Here is a 23,527-nt window from a genome sequence, read left to right on the forward strand (position 1 = left end):
AAATGGCAATACAGGAATAAACATTCTGAAACGCACCAAGAAAAAAAAATCACAAAAGTGAATCATGAGTTCTGAATACGCAAAAGTGAACCATGAACCTCCTATGCTGCCCATGTAAATTCATGTTTCACTTTTGCATATTCAGAACTCATAATTCATTTTTGCGAATTTTTTTTCTTGATGCGTTTCAGAATGTTTATTCCTGTATTGCCATTTTCATTCTCACAGTCTCATATTTTTTAGTTTTTTTCTCATTTTGAATCTGTGTTGGTGTTGATTTTGTTGTCGTAGATAAAATCATGATTTTTCGTACAAATTGTACAAGGCAATTTTGTTTATTTTTACTGACGTCGAACTTTTTCAACCACTTGTTTTTTGTTATTGTGTATTTTCAACGAAAAATGGTTAGCTTTTATTCGCAAATATCAAATTGATTTTTACAACCAACAAAAAAATCGTTTATCTTTTATTTCGTCTGGCAAAATATTGCTTGATTTCACTAACCTCATACGTTTTATTTCTTACCGGCTCCTCACTCATCACAAGAACATATGATCTTGAGGTACAATTCCTCGGGTGTTTTGCCTTTTTGTAGAATCTATTATCCTTAATGTTTAAGAATCCAAATTCATCTCACACTCTGAGACATCATACTCATTCACACTATCGACAAAACACACGAGTATTATCCGTAGTTTAAAAATTTTGTTATAACTTTTGGCATCATAAGCATGCACTTGAACATTTTTCTAGACATATGCTGTTTGTAGCTATATAAATTTTGCACATGATCATCAAAAAATCTTGGGAGTAAACTCCACCTTTTGGATGAGTAAAGTACCAAATTGAAAATTTTGTTATTGGATTTGAACAAGAAAAATCTAATGCATATATCATTCAACACAAGTCTATCGCGTGTACCAACAAATTTTCGTAATCAAAATAAAAACAGAACTGTGTTCAATCGCGTCAATATTTTTCGAAATTCCAACCAATTTTTTTGCTTTTTATAATCGAATGAACATAGAGAGAAAAAAAGGTGAAGTTTTCGTCTAAAAGATATGGAATAAAATTTAAATTCCTTTGTTATATTTTTTAAAATCTTATTTAATGCATGTCGCTTGCTTTTTAAATGCTTTTTGGTATTTTCATTTTTTGTGTTTTTCATGAAGATATTTTTTTTCTCCAATAAACAACCAAAAGCCCTAGAAAAACCAACTACGTATGATTTATTAATAACGATTTTTTTTCATCTCTTGTACTTTCAGGACCTGGATACACTGATTTGTAACTATTTCTCTTGCCATAGAAATACGTTGCAATATCAACAAAGGACAAATGATTGATTATTGTTTCTCTATTGAATAATAATAATATTAATAATAAACACACTAAACGGCAAAGAATCATAATTTGATATACGGAAGCTTCTTGTTATGCAATATTGTTTTTCATTTTATCTCCTTGATTACAATACTTGAGTAAATCAGAATAATTGCATTTTCTGCAAATAATGTACATTAATTCGTAAATAAAACGTTGAAATAAATCACAAATGTGTGTGTTTTCCTTGTTTGCTTCTCTATTTCAGCAGGTAATTTCGTGTAAAGAAAAATGCATCGATTTGTAATTTTTTTTTTTTTAGAATCATCTTTATTTAATCAATTGCTCTTTGAAAATGCAAAGGTTGGTACAATCTAATCTTAGAATATGCGTCGAGAAAGATTTTCGAATTCGTATTTAGTACTGACGCAATCGGTTTAGAGAGAAAAACTGAAATAAATATGCTATTTTCATGATTGTGTTTTAAAAAGGAGGTTCACTTTGAACGTATGATGAAATAGAAAATCAAATTTTTTCTTTTGAAATAAAAATAATTTTGAATTATGTAGTAGTAGTACCTAATGATGAAATGCGCCTTTTTAGAGAAAATCCTTTCGTTTGATTGTTTTCTTTTAATTCGACATGATTTTGTTCGAATGATTTAACTGTAAATGTATCACTAGATGATGCGCGGCAGGTCTAGCTTTGATCCATCGAGTTATCCAATACCAATGACGATGAATTGGCGACGTTACTGTTCAAGGCATTTACCGAATCTTTTTGCACGTTTTGGTAAACGGTAGCTAGGTCAGACGTATTTTGAATGTACTTCAAGAAATCAGCCATCTGTGTGTTTTTATCTAGAGTGATATCAAAGATTTTAATTAGTTTCTTTTAGAAATTTTCATTGTTGAACAAATTATAACTTACCAGCTTTGGGGATTGCTGCCAGTGCGGCCAGTGCTCGAAGAGCTGATCGTTTCAATTCGTCTTGCTTTTCGTATTCTTGCTTAACAGCATTTGCTTTGACCTTCATCGTGCACGTAATTCGAAGGGGTTCAACGAACAAATCAAGTTCTGAAAAATCCAAAAACAATTCAATGAGTATTTAAAAAAATATTTAATTTGGAAAAAAAATTCAAATCTTACTTTGCAACACGGCATTGGGACAAAGTGTAGCAAGACGAGCTGTCATCAGATAAGACAGCATTTTGATGTCATAATGATCTTTTAAGCCAGCTTGGACATGTTCAAGGAACTGGTTGATGTCAACGCGATCAAGACCTTGCTCAATCAATGTGTACATGCATTCGAAGGCGGCTTTTCGAATATCCAACCCATCGTCAACTGTGTGTTTGAATGGACCCATTTCCACTTCGCGAATCAGCTCTTGTTTGACCTTTGTTTCTTCATACAAGTGTGGCAGAAGGGTAGGCAACAAATCTCTTACCAAACTTGGTTTATTGTGAACAGCCGAATTGAATGCAACCAAAGCAACACGACGCACTGACGGCTCTGGATCTGTCAATGTGCACAAGAATTGACCAATACATTGTCGCAACAAAACATCAATTGGTTGCGGTTGATCTGAGATGGTGAATTTTATGGCTGAAACTACAGCTGTCTTCATAAGTGGGCTACCATTAGTCAAAGCTTGTTGCAAGTGTGGCAACAGTTCTTCTGGTTTCACCAACACCAATTTTCCTAAGCACTCGGCAACGACATTTCGTGCACCTTCTTCGGGACATTCACAGTGTTTGAACAGTTGCGTCCAGATCGACGGAACCGATGGAAGCAACTGCTGCAGGCCGTTTGGTGTTTGTGACAAAGAACTAATCAGCTCTTTCAACGAATGCAATAACAAATATTGTCGTTTTGGTTGTGTTTCGATTTCATTCAAAATGTACGGCAGGTAATAGTTCAAGTTGCCGACAGCAACAGCGCCGAGCGCATGAGATGCAGCACCTTTGATATCTTCTGATGTTCCACCAAAGCATTGGATTATTAACTGAGGCAGCGGCTCAATTATGGACAAATTGCTGAAACATAAATAAATGGATTTTTTTTTAAATCGAACGCTTAAAATTTCACAGTAAAACTATGTAAGATGTCATTCGACTTACAAATGACGACCGATTTCGCCAATTGTGAGCAAACAGAAGACAGTATGTGCGTCACTGCGTTTTTTCTGAATATCACCCAGCAATTCGTTTGCCAACGGTACCGCTTCATCTTGAACCTGAAGTGTTAGGGCCGCAACACACTTAGCGATCGAATGGAAAGCCTAAAAACGGGAAATTTTCAAGATTAGGTGAATCCTTTCCATAAATTCTCTTGAAAAAATAAATAAACAAAACTATTATACTTACATGCTTGTGCAATTGTTGAGTCGGCGATTGGTTGATAACGAGCGAGCGGAGCATATCTAACAATTGTCTGTAACCCAAGCCAGGCAATTGTGCTTGCACAAGAGCTTGGAATAAATCCAACATGCAATTCAATGCAGTGCCTTGCAACAATGGTGATCGAACCAAATTCAATACTTCGGGCAAAATGGCGCGATATGTTTCGGCCAAAGCTTGGCTTTGAAATCGAGCCGTCGAAGTAATGAGAACCAATGATTGTTGGGCAACATGCAAGTCGGCTTCACTGAGCAGTGGTGGGATTTCAGCGATGGCATCTTTCAACAAAGTGGGGTTAATATATGTGTTGTAGTTATTGACCAAAGCGTCTAACAACCAAAGTGAGTTAAGTTTCAGAGCACGTTGGTTCTTTCGCAAAAATGAACCCAGTAGTTGAATGATATCATGCTGAAACATATAATATATAATAATTTTCAGTGAATTTGACAATAAATTAAAAGTAGGTAGTTTGTGCCTACCAAAATCGCTGTTAGGTCGACTCGCAATGGCGAGCCGGCAATCATAATCAGTGCCTTAACAGCGCTTAAGCGTGTCACCTCGTTACGCAAACGCTCCAGAAATATTGGTAGACAAACAGCTAGTTCGGCATTCAAAACATCGCCCAAATTCGAAATAATTTGGCCCATACAGATAATGGCTCGCTCTTTCACTTCTTGGTCAACTTCTTGTGACTTCAATTTTTGCAGCGTACATTCGTAAATTTTGCCAACGAATGGCGTGAATTCGGGAACAATTTGTGTATCTGGAAAATCAATTAACATAAGAATGTGTTTCATTTTGTCAGTTTATTGGCAAAACCTACTCTGTTCAACTGGTCGAATAACTTTGACCAGGTACTGCAAAACGAGAAGAGCTTCTGTTGCAATTTTATAGAACGGATCGAATACCGAAGCGTGGATCAGTGATACCAAAGTGGGGATGTGTGGGTGAAAAACGGCTGAGTTATGTGTGGTCAACATACAACACAGGAAACCCAATGCGTCAATTTTCATGTTCGATGTGGAATTCTTATCGCTCAGCGAATGTTGAATGCCCGGCATCAGCAGTTCAAAGTTATTGGTGAATGCACCGGGTAAGGCGTTCAATAGTTCACGCAACAGCAAGAAACAGTCTTGTCGTGTTTTTACTGATTTTTCACGCATCAGTGGCTGAATGTTTCGAACGATATCAGGAACTTGTTCTTGCAACAACTGAACTGGGCTCGATACTTGCTCCATGGCATCTGGATTAGTGATATCATCATGTGGCTTGGTGATACGCAACAGCGCGATGTATGCATGGAAAATGTCCGATTTGACATTTTCCTCGCGTTCTTTAAAGCGTGCGATGAGAGCCGGTGATAAGATCTTGTAAAAATCTTCCACTAAATCTGGTCGTGTCGAAATAACGGCTTCCAAACATTTGGCAGCCGAACGACGCACTTTCCAGCTCATATCGTCGTCATCACTGTACTCTTCACTGTCGACATCTTCATCGTCTTCTGTATCCATAAAACTTGCAGCAGCCGCATCATCGGCTTCGTAGTTGTAATTTGGATCGTATGTGATGTAGTTCAAAGACAAATCCACAATCTGATGTCAAATTTTATAAAAAAGATTTTTATAAAATAAAATAATACACTTGAAGTGTATACAAGACTAAACCTAAATGGAGTTTGTGAATGTTACCGATTTAATATGTGGTGTAATTGCTTCGGGGCACCGTTGTACGAATGCCTCACACGCCTGGTTGCAGTATTCGCGCAATTCATCATCATCTTTCTGGCTGAATTCGTTCACCAGCACCATAATGCGGTCGATATAACTGCATAAGCGGTGACCAGCTTGACGGCTGCAAGTGAAAATACATTACAAATTTTTATGATACCTAACCTATATTTCGCCAAGATAAAGAATATTTAAAACTCAATGGTAAATTACCAAATGGAGGCCAAACATTGAATGTTGGTGCGAATCAAATTTTGATTTTGTCGTGCCTCAAGTCCTTGAATCAAATGTGCAATGACTTTGTCATAGACATTCGCATTGCAGCTAATGAGCAAGTGGGATAAAGCAACAATCGTACGCTTTCGTACGGCTGGTCGTTGTGATGACAATTGCGGAAGCAGTGCTTTGAGTATTGTGTCATGAAACGGAATCAGCAAATCACCAAAACGTGAGAGCAAATCAGATAGAATATCCAATGCTTCGAGTTGCACTGAAACATCCTCCTTTTCGATGGCAGCGCTCAATTTGCCCGTAATACGTTGGCACACGTTTGGCGCTAGAGTGTTTGGTGTTTGCGGTAATTCTGATATGACCGTTTTCAGACCAATGCTTGATATATCACGCAGTTGCTCATTATTCGACACCATATTGGCACACAGCGAATCGACTATAGTCTCCACCTGATTCTCCTTCACTTTGTTGACCAACGGACCCAAACATTTCACCGCCAAATTCTGTACTTCACCATTTTTGTCTTCGAGTAAATGCAATACCATGCGAACCACTTTCCGTTCTGATTCGTCATCCAACTTGATGCTGTCTTTTTGCAATTCGGTCATCAAATCATTTGTAGCCATGAACCGAAAGTCTTTGTCATTGGATGTCATCTACATTTTTTCCCCAAAAATCAAAATATACAGATTGGAATCAATAACCTCACAATAAAAATTAAAGAGGGCATTGTCATTGTTTCAACTTCAACAAACAAACAAAATGGCAAACAAATAATCTAATGCTAACATAATCATTTTCCTGTGAAATCAAATGCATGCACATTTTGACACAATGCAGTATTAATAAAAATTGCGAGAAAAAAAAATTCATTACCTTCTCCAGAAGATTGGCGATTTGATGAAAATGAGTCATCTTGGATGATTTTCTCGCTTTCACACAACCGATTTAACAAACTATCAATATCAACTGTCCAGTCCACTCGGTGGCAATTTCACAATTTTCAATTTCCTAGTACTTGTTTATCTGCGAAACGGCAAAAAAATGAGAGAATGATTCTCTATAATTTCTGTATGCTACGCAAATGGCGTTATTCTCCGGCTTTACTGTCGCGCTTGTATTTGTATGTATGCTGACCGCACAAACTATGAACCGAATGAAACTTCAAATAAGAAATTTTCGTTCAGTCATTGTCTGTCCGCTTGAAATTGCAATGGCCTAATGTCAAGCTCGTGCGTTCAGTTACGCGCGCAATGGATGCGTTCAATGACACTGTGGGAAATTTTAAATGAGAAAGGGAGTTATTTTTTAGATCATTTTGGATGTGATTTTGGGAATGTTTCTTTTTTTTCAATCATTTTATCATATTTCAAGGAGGATCTTTTTGAAAACTACACCAAATCAACATTTAATAAAGGGAATTAGTCAGTTTGGTGTTTCAAATTGTTCATACTGTAGCAAAAGTCATGTTGCCGCTTTTCGCAAACGTCATCCACAATGTCTCTTTAATGGAATAAAATAATTTTTTTTGTTTTTTTTTCTCAAGCTATATTCAATTCTACTACTACAAGAAGTCTTTTGTAACTATGTATTTATGTAATTCATAACACATGTTGATATATAGACTTTATTGGTTATAAATTATTGACAACTGTTGCTCTACTGGAATTTTCAATAAACAGCATCCACTATACATATATATATATAGAGTTCATAATAGTTTGCTGGATAAGAAAATAGTATTTTTATTCAACTACAACTTGATGTATTATATATCTGCTTTTTTGTAAATATTTGTTTTCAATATATTCAAAATCCCAAAATTCTGCTTTAAATTGATTGAAATGATAATTTCTCCTTGATTTTCAATCCTCAAACCTTTTTATTTTATTCAAAATTTTCTGAATGGCTTTAAATTCAGCACATTTATCACATAAAAGTGTACCGCTCGATTTGGTGTCATGGTGGGCTTTATCATGGCAAACAATGTGAACCAATCGTAAATTATGCACTGTAAATAGTTCCAAAAAATATTCCATAACCGATAGCATTTTGGCTGGTTGTTGTTTATGTTTGGTGCATTTTTCATGTGCAATAACAATCGCATGTACGTCGCTTAGTATCTTAGGAATGACTGTGCGTGAAATTTCAATTCGATGGTCTAGATTCCACATTTGAAATAGTATAACATTCTCTCGGCTCGCATACGGGTTTATTCTGTGGTTGTCATATCGACATCGATCGTTACACCAAATTCCATGGCATTGAAAGTCTCCCAATTCATTACAAAGGGAAACATAATAGTCAACTTTCAAGGTTGTGTCATCGTGTATAATTTCCCGTATTGCGGCTACTTTTGCTTTCTTTCTTGGTGGTGCTTTTGTCCCATCAATGTCGTCATTCTTCTGAAGCACTGATCTATGTCGATTCTCCCACTTTCTATTGAACAATGAACTGAAGTAGTCGACACCAATCAAAAAATATTGGAATATTCCCAACATTTCATCAATCAATTGACGTGCGTCGGTGTTTGTTCGATAAATGGATGATTTTTGAAATTCTTCCTTAGCTTTGTAATAGTAACCACGAATGCGGTCCTGCGATCGACGTGACATTACATCCTCTTTCGTCCTCAACGTCATAGGAACTCCTTCAAACCATTCAATATGCTCGTTTCGCTGACTTGCCCGGGTTTTTTCAATCGTTTGCTTGGCTGTTGTTCCATATTCCTCAACAAATTTGTCAAATTCACTTCGATTTTCCGTGATGAAGTGGCGGATTGCATCGGCCGTTTCGAAAGTGCTGCCATGTACACTTCGAATGGCTTCATACATCAGTTGAAAATCTAAAAATGCAAAAAACAAACAGCATTAGGTCAAGGTTAACAACAAGATTTGGTTATGAATTTTGGCTACCAGTTTTCACGTATGTTTCTGCCGACGCAATTACAAACAGTGTCTGTGGCTCAATTGTCTCGAAATATGCTTCATCTTCGACTTCGGTTCCATCTTTTGCCAAATATACTCGTGAATTTTCGATCTGCAAATGAAAATGGCATGAAGAATATATCAAGTGCAATCAAAACCGAAACCACCCTCACCTTCAACTTGGCAGACGCCTTGTCCTTCAACATTTTTAATGAATCGGCCGCAACACCATATTTTTGCTTTCGTTCGATCGTTGTAATTTTGTATCCTTTTAACGGTTTTTTAGCACCTCCGAAAAAACCAAACATTGTATTTCACTAGTTTGTACTATTACAGTCGACGTGAAACTAATTGAAATTGCGCGTTCCCTGATATGCGAAGCGTCTCATTTGCTTACAGCTCCATTGTTTACATTCATGAGCATTGAATTCATTGCGAAACGTCAAAACACTGCACTTTTTTTTGCATGTGGTTAACCTTGAACTTAAAACGAAACAACCGCTTTCGAAATAAGCAATCTAGATAGGGAATATTTGAATTTTCTAGTGAAATGTAAAAGGCGAATTAAAATATGGTGGAAAAATATGCAAAGGGCCCTTTTAAATTTTTTTCATTCAACGTAAAACCAAATTCTAAATTCAGCAAAACGCATTTAATTCAAAGGCGCGTGGAATAAATGTGACTGCGCGCTAACTTCACAGCATTCAGTCGTTTGGTCGGTAGGTGGGCAGACACTGACAAAACCATATACAAAAGTGTCAATATCATCTGTATGCGTTATATGTTATGTACCTCAACATAGAAATCGACTACACGCATATCGTAATCGGAAGATTTAGCAAGCTCCGTACATCATAAAATGTTGTTGTGTTTTGTTTTCATTGTCAAAAAACAATTGAACAGCGAATAATATCACAAAATTCATGGTATGTAGTTATTGTGTTAGTTACAATCGCAGTGTTGACGCATTTATCGCACATAATTACGTTGACTTTAATTCATCGCTTCCGATATAAAAGTGCTGTAGTCATAGAACCGAGGCTATTTTTACCGATGGGCTGTTGTGTGTATTCCTTTTTTTAAACAACAGGCGAATGTATTTTGTTAATGTTGATTTAACACACGGTTTTATTTACAAATATCAAAATATTAGCAAAAGTCTCGCACTGCGAACACAAGACAAGAACCGATAAAATAAATCAAACATATGCTTGGGTAAACAAATCAAAGTCACAAAATAGCCAAAGTGAAGAAAAGCTGAATAGTAGTCATCAATTTAAATGAAAGCGGAAATGTGCGTCCGGACGTTTATCTCAACGCTCAATCACATGTTTGTTTCAGTAATCGGTTCATATCAACAGCAATAGTCGTTGCAATACTGATGAATGAACGGTTCGTTCCCTAGAACAACAATGAGACAACAACATTCAACGAGTTAGCGCTGGAGAAAGCCATTTCTAAATGGTACACACGAAAACAATTTCAAATTGATGTTATCTCAAATCAATCGCCCTTGAACGTATTGTGCTTATGGCTTCACATTTTCCTACGCAAATTCGATTACGGTGGAGATACTTGCCTGTCTGCGTCTGCGACAATAATTGAATTATATTTTAATGAAAGAAAACCACACAGTCGTTCGTTGACAATCAATCATATATGTGCCGTCTATTGTTCATGACTCAATTAGATTTAATGAAGTCAATAGCACACATGTACATGCAAATGGAACGGAATGGCATTGCATCTATAGTTTCTCAAAACATGGAAATGAAGTAAGAAACTGTCTTTTGTCTCTCATAAGAAAATACACATCGCCGACATCCACACACAATTTCGATAGGCAGCCAGAAGAGCGAAACGTCAAACAAAATAGAGAAGAATGAAATGAACAAGTAACAAGCGGAGAGAGAAAAATAAAGAACAGTAATTTGAAATACGCGAAATGTACGGAGCAATAATACCCAACCGTTGTTGATAGTCTCGCTGCTGGTGTAGTGCTTGTTGCTGACGAATTCATTGCGCTAGATGAATTTACCGCAAACGTGCTACTGAAACGTAGTTGTCCGTCATTCGTTCACACTGTTTACAATTTATGGACAATTTGGTGTCGAAGTAGACATATTAAAAATCCAAGTGTTTCCAGCGGCATACAAAAAATATTCAATTACAAACGATTTGTGTTCCAGTTTGTTTTATTTTCACACATTTCAAAATATAGTTCGTGCAAATAAATTGTATTGAGCATGGTGTGCCGCTTCGATAGAACCGCTCAGTTTTAATTCCAAGTGCGACGAAAAAAGATGTAGAAAATTATAAACTAGAGTTGGTTAGAAATGCAGCGAACATTCGATAGAGTTTGTGACTAAGCTAATAAGATAGAATTTAATCTGTGAAACCATTTGTGCGCGGAATTCAAACGAATTCATATATCAATCAATTCGACCGTCTTCCAACAGTGGTGCCATTTCATTTCATTCACTCAATCGTTTCTAGGAAATAATGCATGTGCTCGACCGGCAATGGAAATGCGTGAACTTGATATGAGCGATTCTGAAACCGAGTTTTTGTTAAATCCAGAACGAGACTATCGAAACACCAATAACAGCCATGGCAATGTCGCGTCCATTGCTTTACACCAATCCCATCGTAACCGGCGTAAACGTGTTCGAAAATTGGGCACAATATTACGCTTTGTTTGCGGGTAAGTTGAGAATACACAAGTAATTTGAGCCTAAAAAATGCACAAGTTGTTTATTTTTCACGCAAAATTTCATTCATCAGGAAATTTACACAATCAATTCAATTGAAAAAAAAAGGCATGTGAATTGCAAGCTTGTTCTATGTATTTTGGCGGGTGCCTTATTTGTTTACAATCCTTCTTTTGGTTTATATACTTCGCTATATAAGTAATTCAATTAAAGATTAGTTTTGGACGATTCATTCGGTGGGGCAGACCACGTATGCAAAATGCGTCTTTCAGTCCATGTTTTATTTCCGTTGAAAACGCGAGACTCGTTCAATGTTCGTCGCAACCGCCGTCGTCATCGTAGTTTTTCCATGTTTTCATTGTCTCAACGATTCAGTATTAGATCACTCAGGCGATCCGCGAGCACTGCGCTGTGTCGGTTTAATACACATTATTCTGGTTTTCGTTTAGTGCCGTTGTTTTGCTTTCCACGTATTTCGCTCGTGTTCTGGTTTCTGCCCCGCTGCTTTTTTTCATTTACTCAAGCGAAAGCCAACCATATCGAAAAAAAAAGAATTTACGCGTTCCGTCGACACCAACTAGTCAAATAAAAAATAGCAAACCGACTACAGTTATATATTCGCATTGCGAATAGGCTGAAAACATTTCGTGTGTGTTTTTTATTTTCGTCATACGTACTTGAATCATCGACAAAAATGTCTCTTCGGGTGAATATTTGATGAAGGCATAACACATGCAAATTGCGGTCAAAAGAAATCGTTCGCTAGAATTGTGAATTTGTTCATTCATCCGTTGGAGTATATTTCGTGCATTCATCTTAAGCAATATTGTTGTCGTTTAAAAAACAAAAAATATAAAGAAATCGCCAAAGAAATTTAAACTTTGTTCGTACTGATGTGATGAAGTGGTATCAATATTGCTCCATTTATTGGACGATGTACGTTGCTGTGTTTATTTACTTTTCAGTGAAGTAGAGAAAAAAAATATGAAAATATGTATAAAAATATAAATTCAAGTGTTTTCAGTACAAGAATTACGAAAATTCGATTTTTCAGTATCGCGTGTTTCATCAAAGATAAGGCTGGCCTTTAAAACTTTGCATAGACCGAAATGCTATTCATACTTGGTGATTTTTTTTCCGTCGAAAATATCGCCTTGGAAATTTCACTGATTCAATGAAGAAAAGTGTTGATTTAATACAAGTATTTTTTTTTCATTCTCGCAATATTCAACATCCCAGTGAAATGAAATTCTTTAGTCGAGTTCTTTAAATTATATTCTTGATCGCTTGGTGATTAGCATGGCTATTCTACAGCTTTAAACTAATAAAAATTCTTTTTATGACGGTCATAAAAGCGTTGAAATAGCAAGCATACGTAAAATATGATATTTGCATTCGACGTGAAATTGTTCATTCAACGAAAAAAATTGTAATTTTAGAACGATTAGCCAAAATTTGAAAAAGAAGAATGGAATTTTTCTTAAATTTGAAGATAAGAAAAAAATTATTTTGATATGTTTTCAGTGGGAATCGTCTAATTAGACAAATACTCGTAAACAACTTTGGTTTCGTTCAAGCATCGTGATAGCGATATTTCAATCGACAATTGGAATAATACAGTTTTCATTTATTTTCTCAGTTATGGGCAGCATTCAATGTTGCTGTGAATTATTAATGATTCATTGTTGCCCTCGAAATTGATGCATTTCAACGAATCGTATACACGAATCAATTAATTGGAGAATTGGTTGAATTCTAGTAGTGAAATTTACACGTCGCATAACGTCGCTTCGAAACACTCATCATGTCATACTTGCTGATACAATCGATTTGATGTTATAATTATGGTATCGAATGATTACGTGTAGTCAAATGAATCGGTTACACTGATTGACATGAATAGCCCAGATCTAATTGACCGATATATTCATGATCACAAATGTGTTTATCAAATATTTACTCGCATTTGATCCTTTCTAATATATGAAAATGAGTTTTTTTTTGTTTAAACCAAATGAAACTATACAAATAAAAGTGACACGTAAATGTAATCAAAGTTTTCTCCATTAGCATTGTTTGATTTAGAAATTATAATATATCCATTAATTTGTGCGGCTACGACATTTTATTCTATTGTTAAAAAGCCGAAAAATAGGAAATAGTCCATGCGCACATAAATTGTCTATTAAACAGAAACAATTCTTTAAAAAGTGTTCTCTTCTAGCACGTCTTTACTGTGTGTGAGTGAACATATGGTCGTTGATATTACCTTGTATATTCCACGGTTCATATACAACGGAATTGAATTTCGTTGTATGTGTTTGTTGATTTACTCGCACATAAGAGCTCAATCGAAGGCAACTTCACAGTATACTTTTTCCTTCATTGAAATCTGTGCAAAACACCAAAACAAATAACTCAAAATACAGCATCACAATCGTCACAAAAATACGCACAACAGTGATATATTATATATTGTTGTTGTTGTTTTTTCTCATTCTTGCGGTTCATCGTAATTGTCGTTTATGATAAAAGAAATCTGAAACTAGAGCTTGTTAGTGAGAACATTAAAATGAAAGTGTGTGTGAGAGGGAGAGAGAGCAACTCAATCAGCTGAACAGATTGAATACACTCGTATTGTAGGCTCACAGCAACTAAGTGATTCAGTATAGTTTCGTGTGTTGTCATCTCTCGCCAAAAGAACCTTTTCCAAAAACAATTATTGCACAGCGAATAAAAAGAAAATACGTTTATGATTTCAAATTGATTGTCATTACTGATTTTTATAGTGGACAGTTACACAGAAAAAAATCACTTCGCACAAGTGGTGGCCCAATTAATGTCATTGAACAATCAAGCGATTAATTTCAACTTTATGGATTCCATGCCATGCATAGAATGTTAGCTGTGTTCAGTAAATTGCGACGTTGTAAAGAAAATCTCATGTATTACATCGCGAATGCAATTGATATGTGAATATAATTAAATAAATTGAACGAAAATCCTGACTAACAGCAGTTGCATATATATTTTTTGAATGCCATTTTGATGCTGTGTGCGAGTAAAGTTGCGAGTTAAGAAAAAAAGTGGGCCATTGAATTTCTGGGCTGGTGCGTATGCTGAAAATAAGTGCGAGATGCAACTGATGCCAAGTGACGATTTTAGTGACGATGTAATTCAAATAACATCGACCACACCAATCAATCACGACTCGACTCCATTGATACATAATCAACCACGAAAGTGGCTATTCTTTTGTAGGTATGAAAGTGTTGACCGCTTTTGTAAGTCAGTCAAAATCGATGATTTATTGTGACGCCAGTAAATGGATTGAATGCATTTTCAATTCAATTTATACATATATTGTGCATCTGTACGGATTTTCATCGAGTTGTCCATTGAAGCAATACCCATATCATGGGTTTATTACATTACTATTTACACAAACTTTATTGGAGTGTTTGTAAATAAATTATTATGTTTACTTTCATGAGCCAAACATTACTTCGTTCGAACTAATTCATTCATTTTTTACATGCAGTGGCCCCCTTTTGACTTGAATTATTGACATCACAATGGAAAGGCCACGTACGATGCGAATCAATCGGCGATTTGACATATTGATCTGGTCAAACTAAAGTTCGATTCGTCGTTTTTATTTTGAATTTCCTTGTGTAGAAGAAAACGAAATCGATTTTTTCAATCAATACGTCATGTATATAACTGACTCGTGCAGTACGAGTTGTTCTCCTTCGGCTTTTTGACAAAACAAAAACAAATTGAAATCACTGTAGCAACAACAAAATTAAACGCCCATTGAGAAGCCAAAATTGAAACGACAAGCATATTTTGGTCGCTGAATATTTTAGCGCTTAGTGTGTAAACACATTTTTCTCGGAAAATAAACGCTTCAATTTTCTATTTTCGTACACTGAAGTCTAGTTTTGCGTTAGCCATTGTTTCCACGTTCTGTTCTTGTTTTTTTTCCTTATCTCATACGAAACAAAACATGTGCAAGTAGACAAATAGATTTAGCGTCACCGTCATGTTGCTTTAATGATAATGGGTTTTCCACTCTAACATTTTGGTCGCTTAATATTTCATGAGGTTTGCCCTACAAGACACTTGCCATCAAAGAAGCAACAAAACGTTCGGAATAGTAAACGGATTTCAGTAGGCGCACATAATCAGATTTTCCATTTTTATTTTCGCTGTGTGTGCGTTTGCTATTCACTTCATCCGTTTAGCGATTTTCTTTGTTTTTCTTTTTTCGTGTACATATATATCATGCGCTGCATCAACGTTATTAACGTTTTGCTTTATATTTTTCTGTCCATTTTGAACTGATATCCTTGTTCGTGTTGGCTGACGTTGCGTGTTAACAGCTGTTGGTGGTGGATATGGAGGAAGTTTTGTTCACCGCGCGAATTGCGCTCACGTACCATACACATAGGAAGGCCATGCGAAGAAAAATACCCACCAAATGAAATCCGAAATCAGGTAAGAATCACTCGCAAGAATATGTTATATCATTGCTATTATCACTTTTCGTTTCTACATCGTACGCACCATTGTCTATAAATAGCAATTCTAATTAGTCTTTACAATATCAATTCACATGATATCAAATGATATTTTGGGAGGAAACAGTAATAAGTCGGCATATAACTGTACAAGTGGGCGTCTCTGAATACCATCTATTTTTTAAGCATGTTATTGAGCGTCCTACAAAGTAGACACTTTGAATTAACGATGACAGCACACGATATTGAAGAAGAAAAATCATGTTTCGAGCCTGAAGAAAATTGCCCTTGATTTTTTTAAGTAGAAAGAATTATTCATGATTTTCGGTTTCAATGTTTTTTCTCACTTTTTCAAAGATTCTTGCGTTTCAAATTTATTATTATTCTACGATAATAACATTCACATTCACATTCATCCGCCCATTTGCTTTTTTTCCATTTCAGAAATACAATATTATCACGTTTCTGCCATTGGTGCTGTTTCAACAGTTTCGATTCTTTTTGAATTTGTACTTTTTAATTATGGCAATCAGTCAATTTTTGCCTGACGTTCGAATAGGATATTGTAGGTGTAAAAATTACTTCATTTAATTATATATTATTTAACATGTATGAAATAAATTTTTCACAATTAGTGTACACGTATTGGGGCCCACTTGGTTTTGTGCTAACGGTTACGATATGTCGTGAAGCAGTCGATGATATTAGGTAAAAAATAAGGGGCCTAACATATGAGATTAGTTACTAATACTACTGTGTTTTATCTTCTATCCAATAGACGCCATCAACGAGATCGCGAGGTAAACTCACAAAAATATCGAAAATGTGTCGGTCCTGACCAACCATTACAAATGGTTTCGTCGTCAAAACTAAAGGTAATAACTAATTGAATGTAAATACGAACCATTTAGTGAATATTAATTGTCTTTTGCGTGCAACAGGTCGGTGACATTATTATCGTGGAGAAGGATGAGCGCGTTCCAGCTGATTTGGTGCTTTTGCGAACAACGGAAAAAGCTGGCACTGTCTTTGTGCGAACGGATCAACTGGATGGTGAAACTGACTGGAAGCTTCGATTGGCTGTCCCATCGACACAAAGACTGCAAAGTGATTCGGAATTGTTCAATATCCGAAGTAGCATTTATGTTGAAAAACCACAACGCGACATTCATTCGTTCATCGGCACATTTACAAAGGAAGGGGGCACCGAAGAAGACAGCTTAGATTTGGAAAATACACTTTGGGCAAATACAGTCGTAGCAGCTGGTCGAGCGACAGGAGTGATAATTTATACTGGATGTGAAACTCGAAGTGTGATGAACAATTCCAGTCCGCGCTCAAAAGTTGGTCTTATCGATATGGAAATTAATAAGTAAGTATACTACCACACAAACTATATAAAAAGAGATTCATTTAAAAGGTTTAAACTTATTTCTAAACCTATTCTAACCACCACTTTTCTTCTTGTAGCCTTACCAAATTACTGTTTTGTGCTGTGATCGGTTTGGCACTGGTGATGATGGGTCTGAAGGGTTTCAATGGCCCCTGGTATAGGTATATGTTCAGATTTGTTCTTCTTTTTTCCTACATTATTCCTATCTCTTTGCGTGTAAATTTGGACATGGGCAAGTCGTATTATTCGTACAAAATTCAAAAAGACAAAGAAATTCAAGGCACTGTCGTTCGATCGACCACCATACCAGAAGAATTAGGTCGAATTTCATATTTGCTAACCGATAAAACGGGCACGCTCACGCAAAATGAAATGGTATTCAAGAAAATCCATTTGGGCAATATTTCTTATGGGCATGAGTCATTCGATGATGTTGCAGCAATTATAAAATCTCTAAATATAAGCGAAAAATCTCAATTGGAATCGGTATTCGCTACACCAAGAACTCGACGGTCAGATGGCTGGCGTATTTGGGAGGCCGTTAAAGCGATTGCCGTATGTCACAATGTTACACCAATCAATGAAACCAACAAAAACGGAAACGGAAACGGAAACTGTGACCGTAATTCACCAACACGTTCAGTTAGTATTGAATCGTCTCGAGATGATGTAAACTATCAAGCAGCCAGCCCGGATGAAATTGCTTTGGTTAAATGGAGTGAACATGTTGGCCTTACACTTGTGGCTCGTGACTTAGACACGATGACACTTCAAATGCACAACGTTACCATTGACAATGGCAGCACTTTATTCTCGAGACAAGAGAATACGACTGATGTCGGTTCAGTTTGCACCGCTGTCACGATGCTAACAAATGCCGAATCAAAAGATGTTTTGAACTCGACGTCAAGCAGTTACGACAGCACATCAACATTGGATTCAATTGCAAATGCCAACTTGTTGCGATATCAAATCTTGCAAATGTTCCCATTCACAAGCGAAAGTAAACGAATGGGAATCATTGTGAAAGATGTAAACACCGGGGAAATAACGTTTTATTTAAAAGGTGCCGATATTGTGATGTCGTCCATTGTCGAGTCGAACGATTGGTGCCATCGCGAATGCACTAACATGGCCAAAGAGGGCCTTCGAACATTGGTTGTAGCGAAAAAAGTGCTTACAACAGAAGAATACGAGACATTCGAACAGGATTACACAACAGCCCGCTTATGTGTCACTGATCGTGGAGCTAGAGTACAAGCAGCGGTTGAAAGTCTTGAATGTAACATGGAATTGTTGTGTTTAACTGGGGTTGAAGATTGCTTACAAAATTTCGTACCACAAACGCTTGAGCTACTCCGAAAAGCGGGCGTTAAAATTTGGATGCTAACCGGTGATAAGCTTGAAACGGCTACATGCATTGCCAAGAGCTCACATTTGGTCGAGAGTAATCAAGAAATTCATGTGATAAAAAGCGTTACGTCTAGGTAATTTAAACAACAACAGTTAATTCAAACATGAGATTATGTTCATTGTTCATTCTTCTCAACAGAACTGATGCCCATATCGAACTGAAAGAATTTCGACGCAAACGGAATTGTGCGCTCGTTGTATCTGGCGAATGTTTAGACGTGTGTTTGCATTACTACCAAAGTGAATTCATGGAGTTAACTACAGCATGCCCGGCGGTTGTCTGTTGCCGCTGCAATCCAACTCAAAAGGCGCAAGTGGTTTCACTGATCCAAGAACATACTGGCAAACGTACTTGCGCCATCGGCGATGGAGGCAACGATGTCAGTATGATTCAACAGGCTGATGCAGGTACATTGTGCATTTTTTCCATTTGTTACATTGCAAATTCTCTCTTCTCTCAAAAGGTCTTCATGATAATCATCTCAGTAGCACAATTCAAAGGTGATAATTTACTAATAACGATTGCATTATGAATTCCAGGTATTGGCATAGAGGGTCGAGAGGGAAGACAAGCTTCATTGGCCGGAGATTTTAGTATAACTCAATTTTCACACATTGCCAAGCTGCTGCTTGTGCACGGAAGACGATCTTACAAGAGGTCGGCAGCATTGTCACAATTTGTTATTCATAGAGGTTTAATTATTTCAACGATGCAAGCTGTTTTTTCGGCAGTTTTCTACGTTTCATCAATCGCACTGTATCAAGGTTTTCTAATGGTCGGCTATGCCACAATCTATACAATGTTCCCTGTGTTCTCGCTCGTACTTGACCAAGATATCAGCTCACAAATGGCATTAACGTATCCTGAATTATACAAGGAGCTGTCAAAAGGACGCAGTTTGTCTTGTAATACATTTTACATTATAGTTTATACATATTTGATTTGACTGAATAAGAGTGAGAATTTAACTGACGTGTTCTTTTATTTACTCATTTCTTCAACAATATAGATAAAACATTCTTTATTTGGGTCCTCATTAGTATTTACCAAGGTAATATTCGGTCCATTCCCGAATGATTCGATGAATATGCATTGTTAATCTAAAATTGATGTCTTTTCAGGTGGGGTAATCATGTACGGGGCTTTGATTCTGTTCGAAAGTGAATTTATTCATATAGTATCAATTAGCTTTTCGGCTTTGATCCTAACTGAACTTATTATGGTTGCTTTGACCATTCGCACGTGGCATAGGTGAGTAAATTTGTAAAAATTGTAACTTTATTAGAAAAAAATAATTTGCTAATTTTTGTAACGCTCAGTTTTAATTAAATGTAAATCTGAATAATGAATGGTTTTCAATTGCAATTCAACAGGTTGATGGTGATTGCTGAAATATTTAGTCTACTGCTTTATGTGCTCTCACTGGCTATTTTGCATGATTATTTTGGTAAGGATTTCGGTAGTTATTTTCATGTTGAAATGATTTTGGTTAACCTATTCTCTTTTTTACTGTCATTTCAGATTGGGATTTTATTTGGTCATTTGAATTCCTGTGGAAAGTTCTTGCAATCACCTTAGTCTCCTGTTTGCCTTTATATATTATCAAATTTTTGCGAAAGAAATTTTCACCGCCAGCTTATTCAAAATTGTCCTAAGAGTATCAATCCATCAATTGAGATCTAACCGCCAAATCATCTAAAACAATCAGTACAAGAAATTAGATTGATAAAAATGGTAAAAGACTTTTAGAAAAAATACATTCACATCGAAATTGTTCTAATTTTCTGTATGTAAATCACGTTGTAAAATCACTGTAATTAACAAACACACTGAAAATATTTATTCGACAGAAATGAAAGTCACCGACAAAAAAAAAGCAAACAAGCCAATTAATTGAATCAAATGAAATGTTCTATTTTGAAAACAGACTCAATTCATTCTAAGGCTTAGATGTAAGAATCAAAAAGAGGATCTTCCTTGAAAAATTGAACAGATCAATCGAAATGAAACGCATACAAAAAATCTTCTAGTATCAATTAAAAAAAAAATTATCAATATGTTGGGAAGTAAAAACAGATGTAAACCTCTTTATCAGTGCCCGGTAAAAGTCAAACCAATGCGCTGAAATGTGATTTTGAAAAATTGTATAATTATTTATGTTCTGTTAACAAAATTACGAATTTTATTATTGTTTCTATTTTGAAAAAGGGGAGGAAAAAACAATGGTGAAAGTTTCATGGTTCACCTAGAAGAATATATTTATTTATTCAATTTTAATTTGTAAAAATATTTTCAAACGACACAAATATAGTTAATTAGAGACATCAACTAAATTGAGTCTAAACCAAATTTAAGGTTTAATTTTGCTCGAATCCAATGCTGCTCATTACGTGATTTTTTAAATGTTTACTGTATAGTTTTCTTGATTCCATGGAATGTCATCGAAATTTGGCATATATTTCGATTTTTAGTTCTCTAAAGGCATAGAACTTTGTGTGGAAAGTTCAACATGATAAAATCATATGTGCATTTCAGAACAAATTTTTTTGATGAATTTGTACGCTTTTTGTATAAATGTAAAAACGCAAACTATCTCATTTCTCAACTTTATGATGTATTTAAATGTAAATATTAATAGATGTTTTCAATTGAATAAACAAACGATTCAAAACTACAAGCTTTTTAAAACTTTATTTCAATGAGACTTAAAGATTCGGTTTGATGAATATGCTTGACTTCATATAAATTTATATGAACCAAAAATGGATGAACATACAAGTATAAGTTACAAAAACAATGTGAAAAAAGGAATAGAAATGAGTGATAAATAATAGATATAGGTCAATATTTATTTTCACGGTCCCATCGGAAAATTGTACCGTCATCGCAAACACATATTAAAATGCTGCCGTCACGCGAAAAAGTAGTTTGTCGTATTGGCGATGTGCACTTCGGATGTGTCAGAGTTGCTGCTCGTATCAGAGTCGGATCTAGAGTATTGATATCCCAGAGGAATACCTTTCCGCACTGGTTGCCCAGAGCCATGAATTTGCAATGATGGTCCAGGGCAAAACGGATGAACCAAATTTCACATTCTTTGTACTCGAAACGGTGTAAAATTGATGCAGTCGAATCGCCGTGTTTGAACTCATTGCTGGTGTCATTCAAACGACCAGGTTTCCAGCACACAATCGAGTTTTCGCATGACTACATGCAAAATTGGAAAAAAAATTACATTATTTTTTAATTTTTCTCTGAATAGTGTTTCGGGAAAAGACATTAATTAACCAAATAGTGTCTTTAAAATTTTACCTTTGACATGACGAAATCTCCAATCCAGCGCACACAATCCACTGAAAATATACAATAAATCCGGTTGGAATATTACTTTTTTGATTTGCACTCAAGACGTTCAAACTTACCATAATTGCGATGAATTTCCCGTGTGGAATAGTCGGGAAAGTGTTCGTTGACTGTTTTGAATGGACGTTCACTTTTATTCACATTGAATGTGTTGCTGTTCTCTATGGCCTCTTTGATTTCAGGTTTATCCAAGCGCCACAGTTTTAAAGAATGGTCCATTCCCGATGACATGATACGATTGCCGCGCATATCAAAATCAGCACTTAATACCTCATCTCGATGACCTTCAACGCCACCAAAAATGGCAACACATACATCTGTTTTAATATTCCATAAGCGAAGTGAATGATCTTTGCTTGCCGATAGCAGTAGATGTGGCCTTTTTGGATGAAATTTGAGCTCGTTGATCGCATGACCATGTCCAATGTAATGTTTATTACAGGTCATTGTGGTCACATTGAAACATCGAATAACACCACGGTATCCAGCGGCTGCCAATACCGGATACGTAACATTTCCCTCGGTTAGTTGGGACCAGCAACATGTATAGAAATTTTCTGTTGACTACATCAAACGAAATAAATGAAAATTAAATTGAAAATCCTTTTTGCAATGAAAATGAGATTAACTCACATCTGGATCAGAATAACACTGCTCCAATTGCAGTCCACCGTCCTTCAAGCATTGGTAAATAGAAACTCGATTGCTACCGACCGATGCAAAAATTAGCGGCTGACCTGGTTTGAGGAAATGATTAAACTGTGTGCCAAATAATGGCGCACCATGATCTTCCTTCACAAAATTTCTGTTGGAAAAATTAAAAGTTTCATACTAGAAAGAAAAAGGAACGATCCAAACAATTTTTGAACTTACTTGAATTTAAACGTGCTCTTGACTACTTTCGGTGTTTTGGACTTTCTCCTGCCTCTTTTGTTGCCGTTTGCAACTTTGTTGGTTGGTGTTCCGCTACGGCTGCGTGAAGTTGTGTCCGTATTGCTTGTGCTCGTCAGACTAATTACATCGTCCTGAAGTTGAAACAATGTATAAAACACATGTATGTGATACATATATATATACATGCAAAATTACAACAATTCCAACACATTTGGAATATTTACATTTTCGTCACCCGATTCAAATGTTAGATCAGTATTGATGGAATTTTCGTCATGTGCTTCAGCCATTTTCAATTTTTCATACAAGTTTTCACGTTTTTAATTATATACAATTACTCCGTTTTGAATAGAATTTACAAAATTATACAGAACATTTCACTTTTTACCGCACCACACAAAGAAAACCAAACACAAACAATGTGTGATGCTTTTTAGCGCGACCTGTACTAATCGTTTGCTGTGTCAATTTGACAGTTGTTATTCAGCACTCGACTACAGCGTTACGTTGGTTGCTACAGCTTCAACGAATACAGCTGGCGCCAAATTTGAATCGGCATTTCTAAAATTTGACCGATATTTTTGTTTTAAATAATTCAAACCAAATTCCGAGTTTGTTT

The 23,527-nt window shown here is 36.0% G+C and overlaps 4 protein-coding genes across 14 annotated transcripts; 1 reads left to right on the forward strand and 3 right to left on the reverse strand.

The window, feature by feature from the left end:
- Positions 1–1,630: 1,630 nt before the first annotated feature.
- LOC129568695 (cullin-associated NEDD8-dissociated protein 1) lies at positions 1,631–6,938 on the reverse strand. The gene is made up of 10 exons (XM_055446920.1): positions 6,560–6,938; positions 5,666–6,339; positions 5,414–5,576; positions 4,549–5,317; positions 4,205–4,488; positions 3,693–4,133; positions 3,447–3,607; positions 2,473–3,362; positions 2,254–2,400; positions 1,631–2,183 (listed from the first exon to the last, which is right to left on the reverse strand). The coding sequence occupies exons 1-10, from the start codon at positions 6,596–6,598 to the stop codon at positions 2,023–2,025; spliced, it is 3,729 nt and encodes a 1,242-aa protein (XP_055302895.1). The 5' UTR covers positions 6,599–6,938; the 3' UTR covers positions 1,631–2,022.
- A 336-nt stretch (positions 6,939–7,274) lies between these two features.
- On the reverse strand, positions 7,275–9,141 carry LOC129568702 (DNA fragmentation factor subunit beta). Its single transcript, XM_055446944.1, has 3 exons — positions 8,784–9,141; positions 8,599–8,722; positions 7,275–8,528 (listed from the first exon to the last, which is right to left on the reverse strand). The coding sequence occupies exons 1-3, from the start codon at positions 8,916–8,918 to the stop codon at positions 7,549–7,551; spliced, it is 1,239 nt and encodes a 412-aa protein (XP_055302919.1). The 5' UTR covers positions 8,919–9,141; the 3' UTR covers positions 7,275–7,548.
- A 72-nt stretch (positions 9,142–9,213) lies between these two features.
- LOC129568696 (probable phospholipid-transporting ATPase IIB) lies at positions 9,214–21,325 on the forward strand. 11 transcript variants are annotated; one of them, XR_008687978.1, is made up of 15 exons: positions 9,399–9,536; positions 11,107–11,314; positions 15,707–15,821; positions 16,289–16,409; positions 16,480–16,552; positions 16,623–16,719; positions 16,786–17,216; positions 17,315–18,724; positions 18,790–19,058; positions 19,191–19,556; positions 19,661–19,702; positions 19,773–19,902; positions 20,025–20,098; positions 20,173–20,385; positions 20,502–21,325. XR_008687978.1 is itself a non-coding variant. In XM_055446926.1 (14 exons), the coding sequence occupies exons 2-14, from the start codon at positions 11,133–11,135 to the stop codon at positions 20,304–20,306; spliced, it is 3,444 nt and encodes a 1,147-aa protein (XP_055302901.1). In that variant the 5' UTR covers positions 9,317–9,536; positions 11,107–11,132; the 3' UTR covers positions 20,307–21,325. The 11 variants fall into 11 exon arrangements, 8 of the variants coding, with proteins under 8 accessions (XP_055302896.1, XP_055302901.1, XP_055302899.1 ...); XM_055446926.1 differs by having other exon boundaries at positions 9,317–9,536; positions 20,173–21,325; XM_055446924.1 differs by having other exon boundaries at positions 9,427–10,385; positions 20,173–21,325.
- On the reverse strand, positions 21,316–23,369 carry LOC129568701 (polycomb protein eed-B). Its single transcript, XM_055446943.1, has 6 exons — positions 23,133–23,369; positions 22,888–23,039; positions 22,648–22,819; positions 22,074–22,578; positions 21,964–22,004; positions 21,316–21,858 (listed from the first exon to the last, which is right to left on the reverse strand). The coding sequence occupies exons 1-6, from the start codon at positions 23,196–23,198 to the stop codon at positions 21,493–21,495; spliced, it is 1,302 nt and encodes a 433-aa protein (XP_055302918.1). The 5' UTR covers positions 23,199–23,369; the 3' UTR covers positions 21,316–21,492.
- Positions 23,370–23,527: the final 158 nt, after the last annotated feature.

This window comes from Sitodiplosis mosellana, unplaced genomic scaffold (genome assembly GCF_009176505.1).
Source record: "Sitodiplosis mosellana isolate CC-2019 unplaced genomic scaffold, AAFC_SMos_1.0 Smas_scaffold_21, whole genome shotgun sequence".
NCBI classification, from domain to species: Eukaryota; Metazoa; Arthropoda; class Insecta; order Diptera; family Cecidomyiidae; genus Sitodiplosis; species Sitodiplosis mosellana.

Excerpts from the sequence above, each read along its gene's own strand:
- LOC129568695 (XM_055446920.1), bottom strand. The coding sequence starts at position 6,598 with ATGACTCATTTTCATCAAATCGCCAATCTTCTGGAGAAG. Across the intron at positions 5,318-5,413 it reads TTACACCACATATTAAATCG|ATTGTGGATTTGTCTTTGAA; the intron begins GTAACATTCACA and ends ATTTGACATCAG. Across the intron at positions 4,489-4,548 it reads TATTCGACCAGTTGAACAGA|ATACACAAATTGTTCCCGAA; the intron begins GTAGGTTTTGCC and ends TTGATTTTCCAG.
- LOC129568702 (XM_055446944.1), bottom strand. The coding sequence starts at position 8,918 with ATGTTTGGTTTTTTCGGAGGTGCTAAAAAACCGTTAAAAGGATACAAA. Across the intron at positions 8,723-8,783 it reads AGGCGTCTGCCAAGTTGAAG|ATCGAAAATTCACGAGTATA; the intron begins GTGAGGGTGGTT and ends TTTCATTTGCAG. Across the intron at positions 8,529-8,598 it reads AGAAACATACGTGAAAACTG|ATTTTCAACTGATGTATGAA; the intron begins GTAGCCAAAATT and ends TTGCATTTTTAG.
- LOC129568696 (XM_055446921.1), top strand. The coding sequence starts at position 11,133 with ATGGAAATGCGTGAACTTGATATGAGCGATTCTGAAACCGAGTTTTTG. Across the intron at positions 16,410-16,479 it reads TGACGTTCGAATAGGATATT|TGTACACGTATTGGGGCCCA; the intron begins GTAGGTGTAAAA and ends TTTCACAATTAG. Across the intron at positions 18,725-18,789 it reads ATAAAAAGCGTTACGTCTAG|AACTGATGCCCATATCGAAC; the intron begins GTAATTTAAACA and ends TCTTCTCAACAG.
- LOC129568701 (XM_055446943.1), bottom strand. The coding sequence starts at position 23,198 with ATGGCTGAAGCACATGACGAAAATTCCATCAATACTGATCTAACATTT. Across the intron at positions 22,579-22,647 it reads AGTGTTATTCTGATCCAGAT|TCAACAGAAAATTTCTATAC; the intron begins GTGAGTTAATCT and ends CGTTTGATGTAG. Across the intron at positions 22,005-22,073 it reads GGAAATTCATCGCAATTATG|TGGATTGTGTGCGCTGGATT; the intron begins GTAAGTTTGAAC and ends GTATATTTTCAG.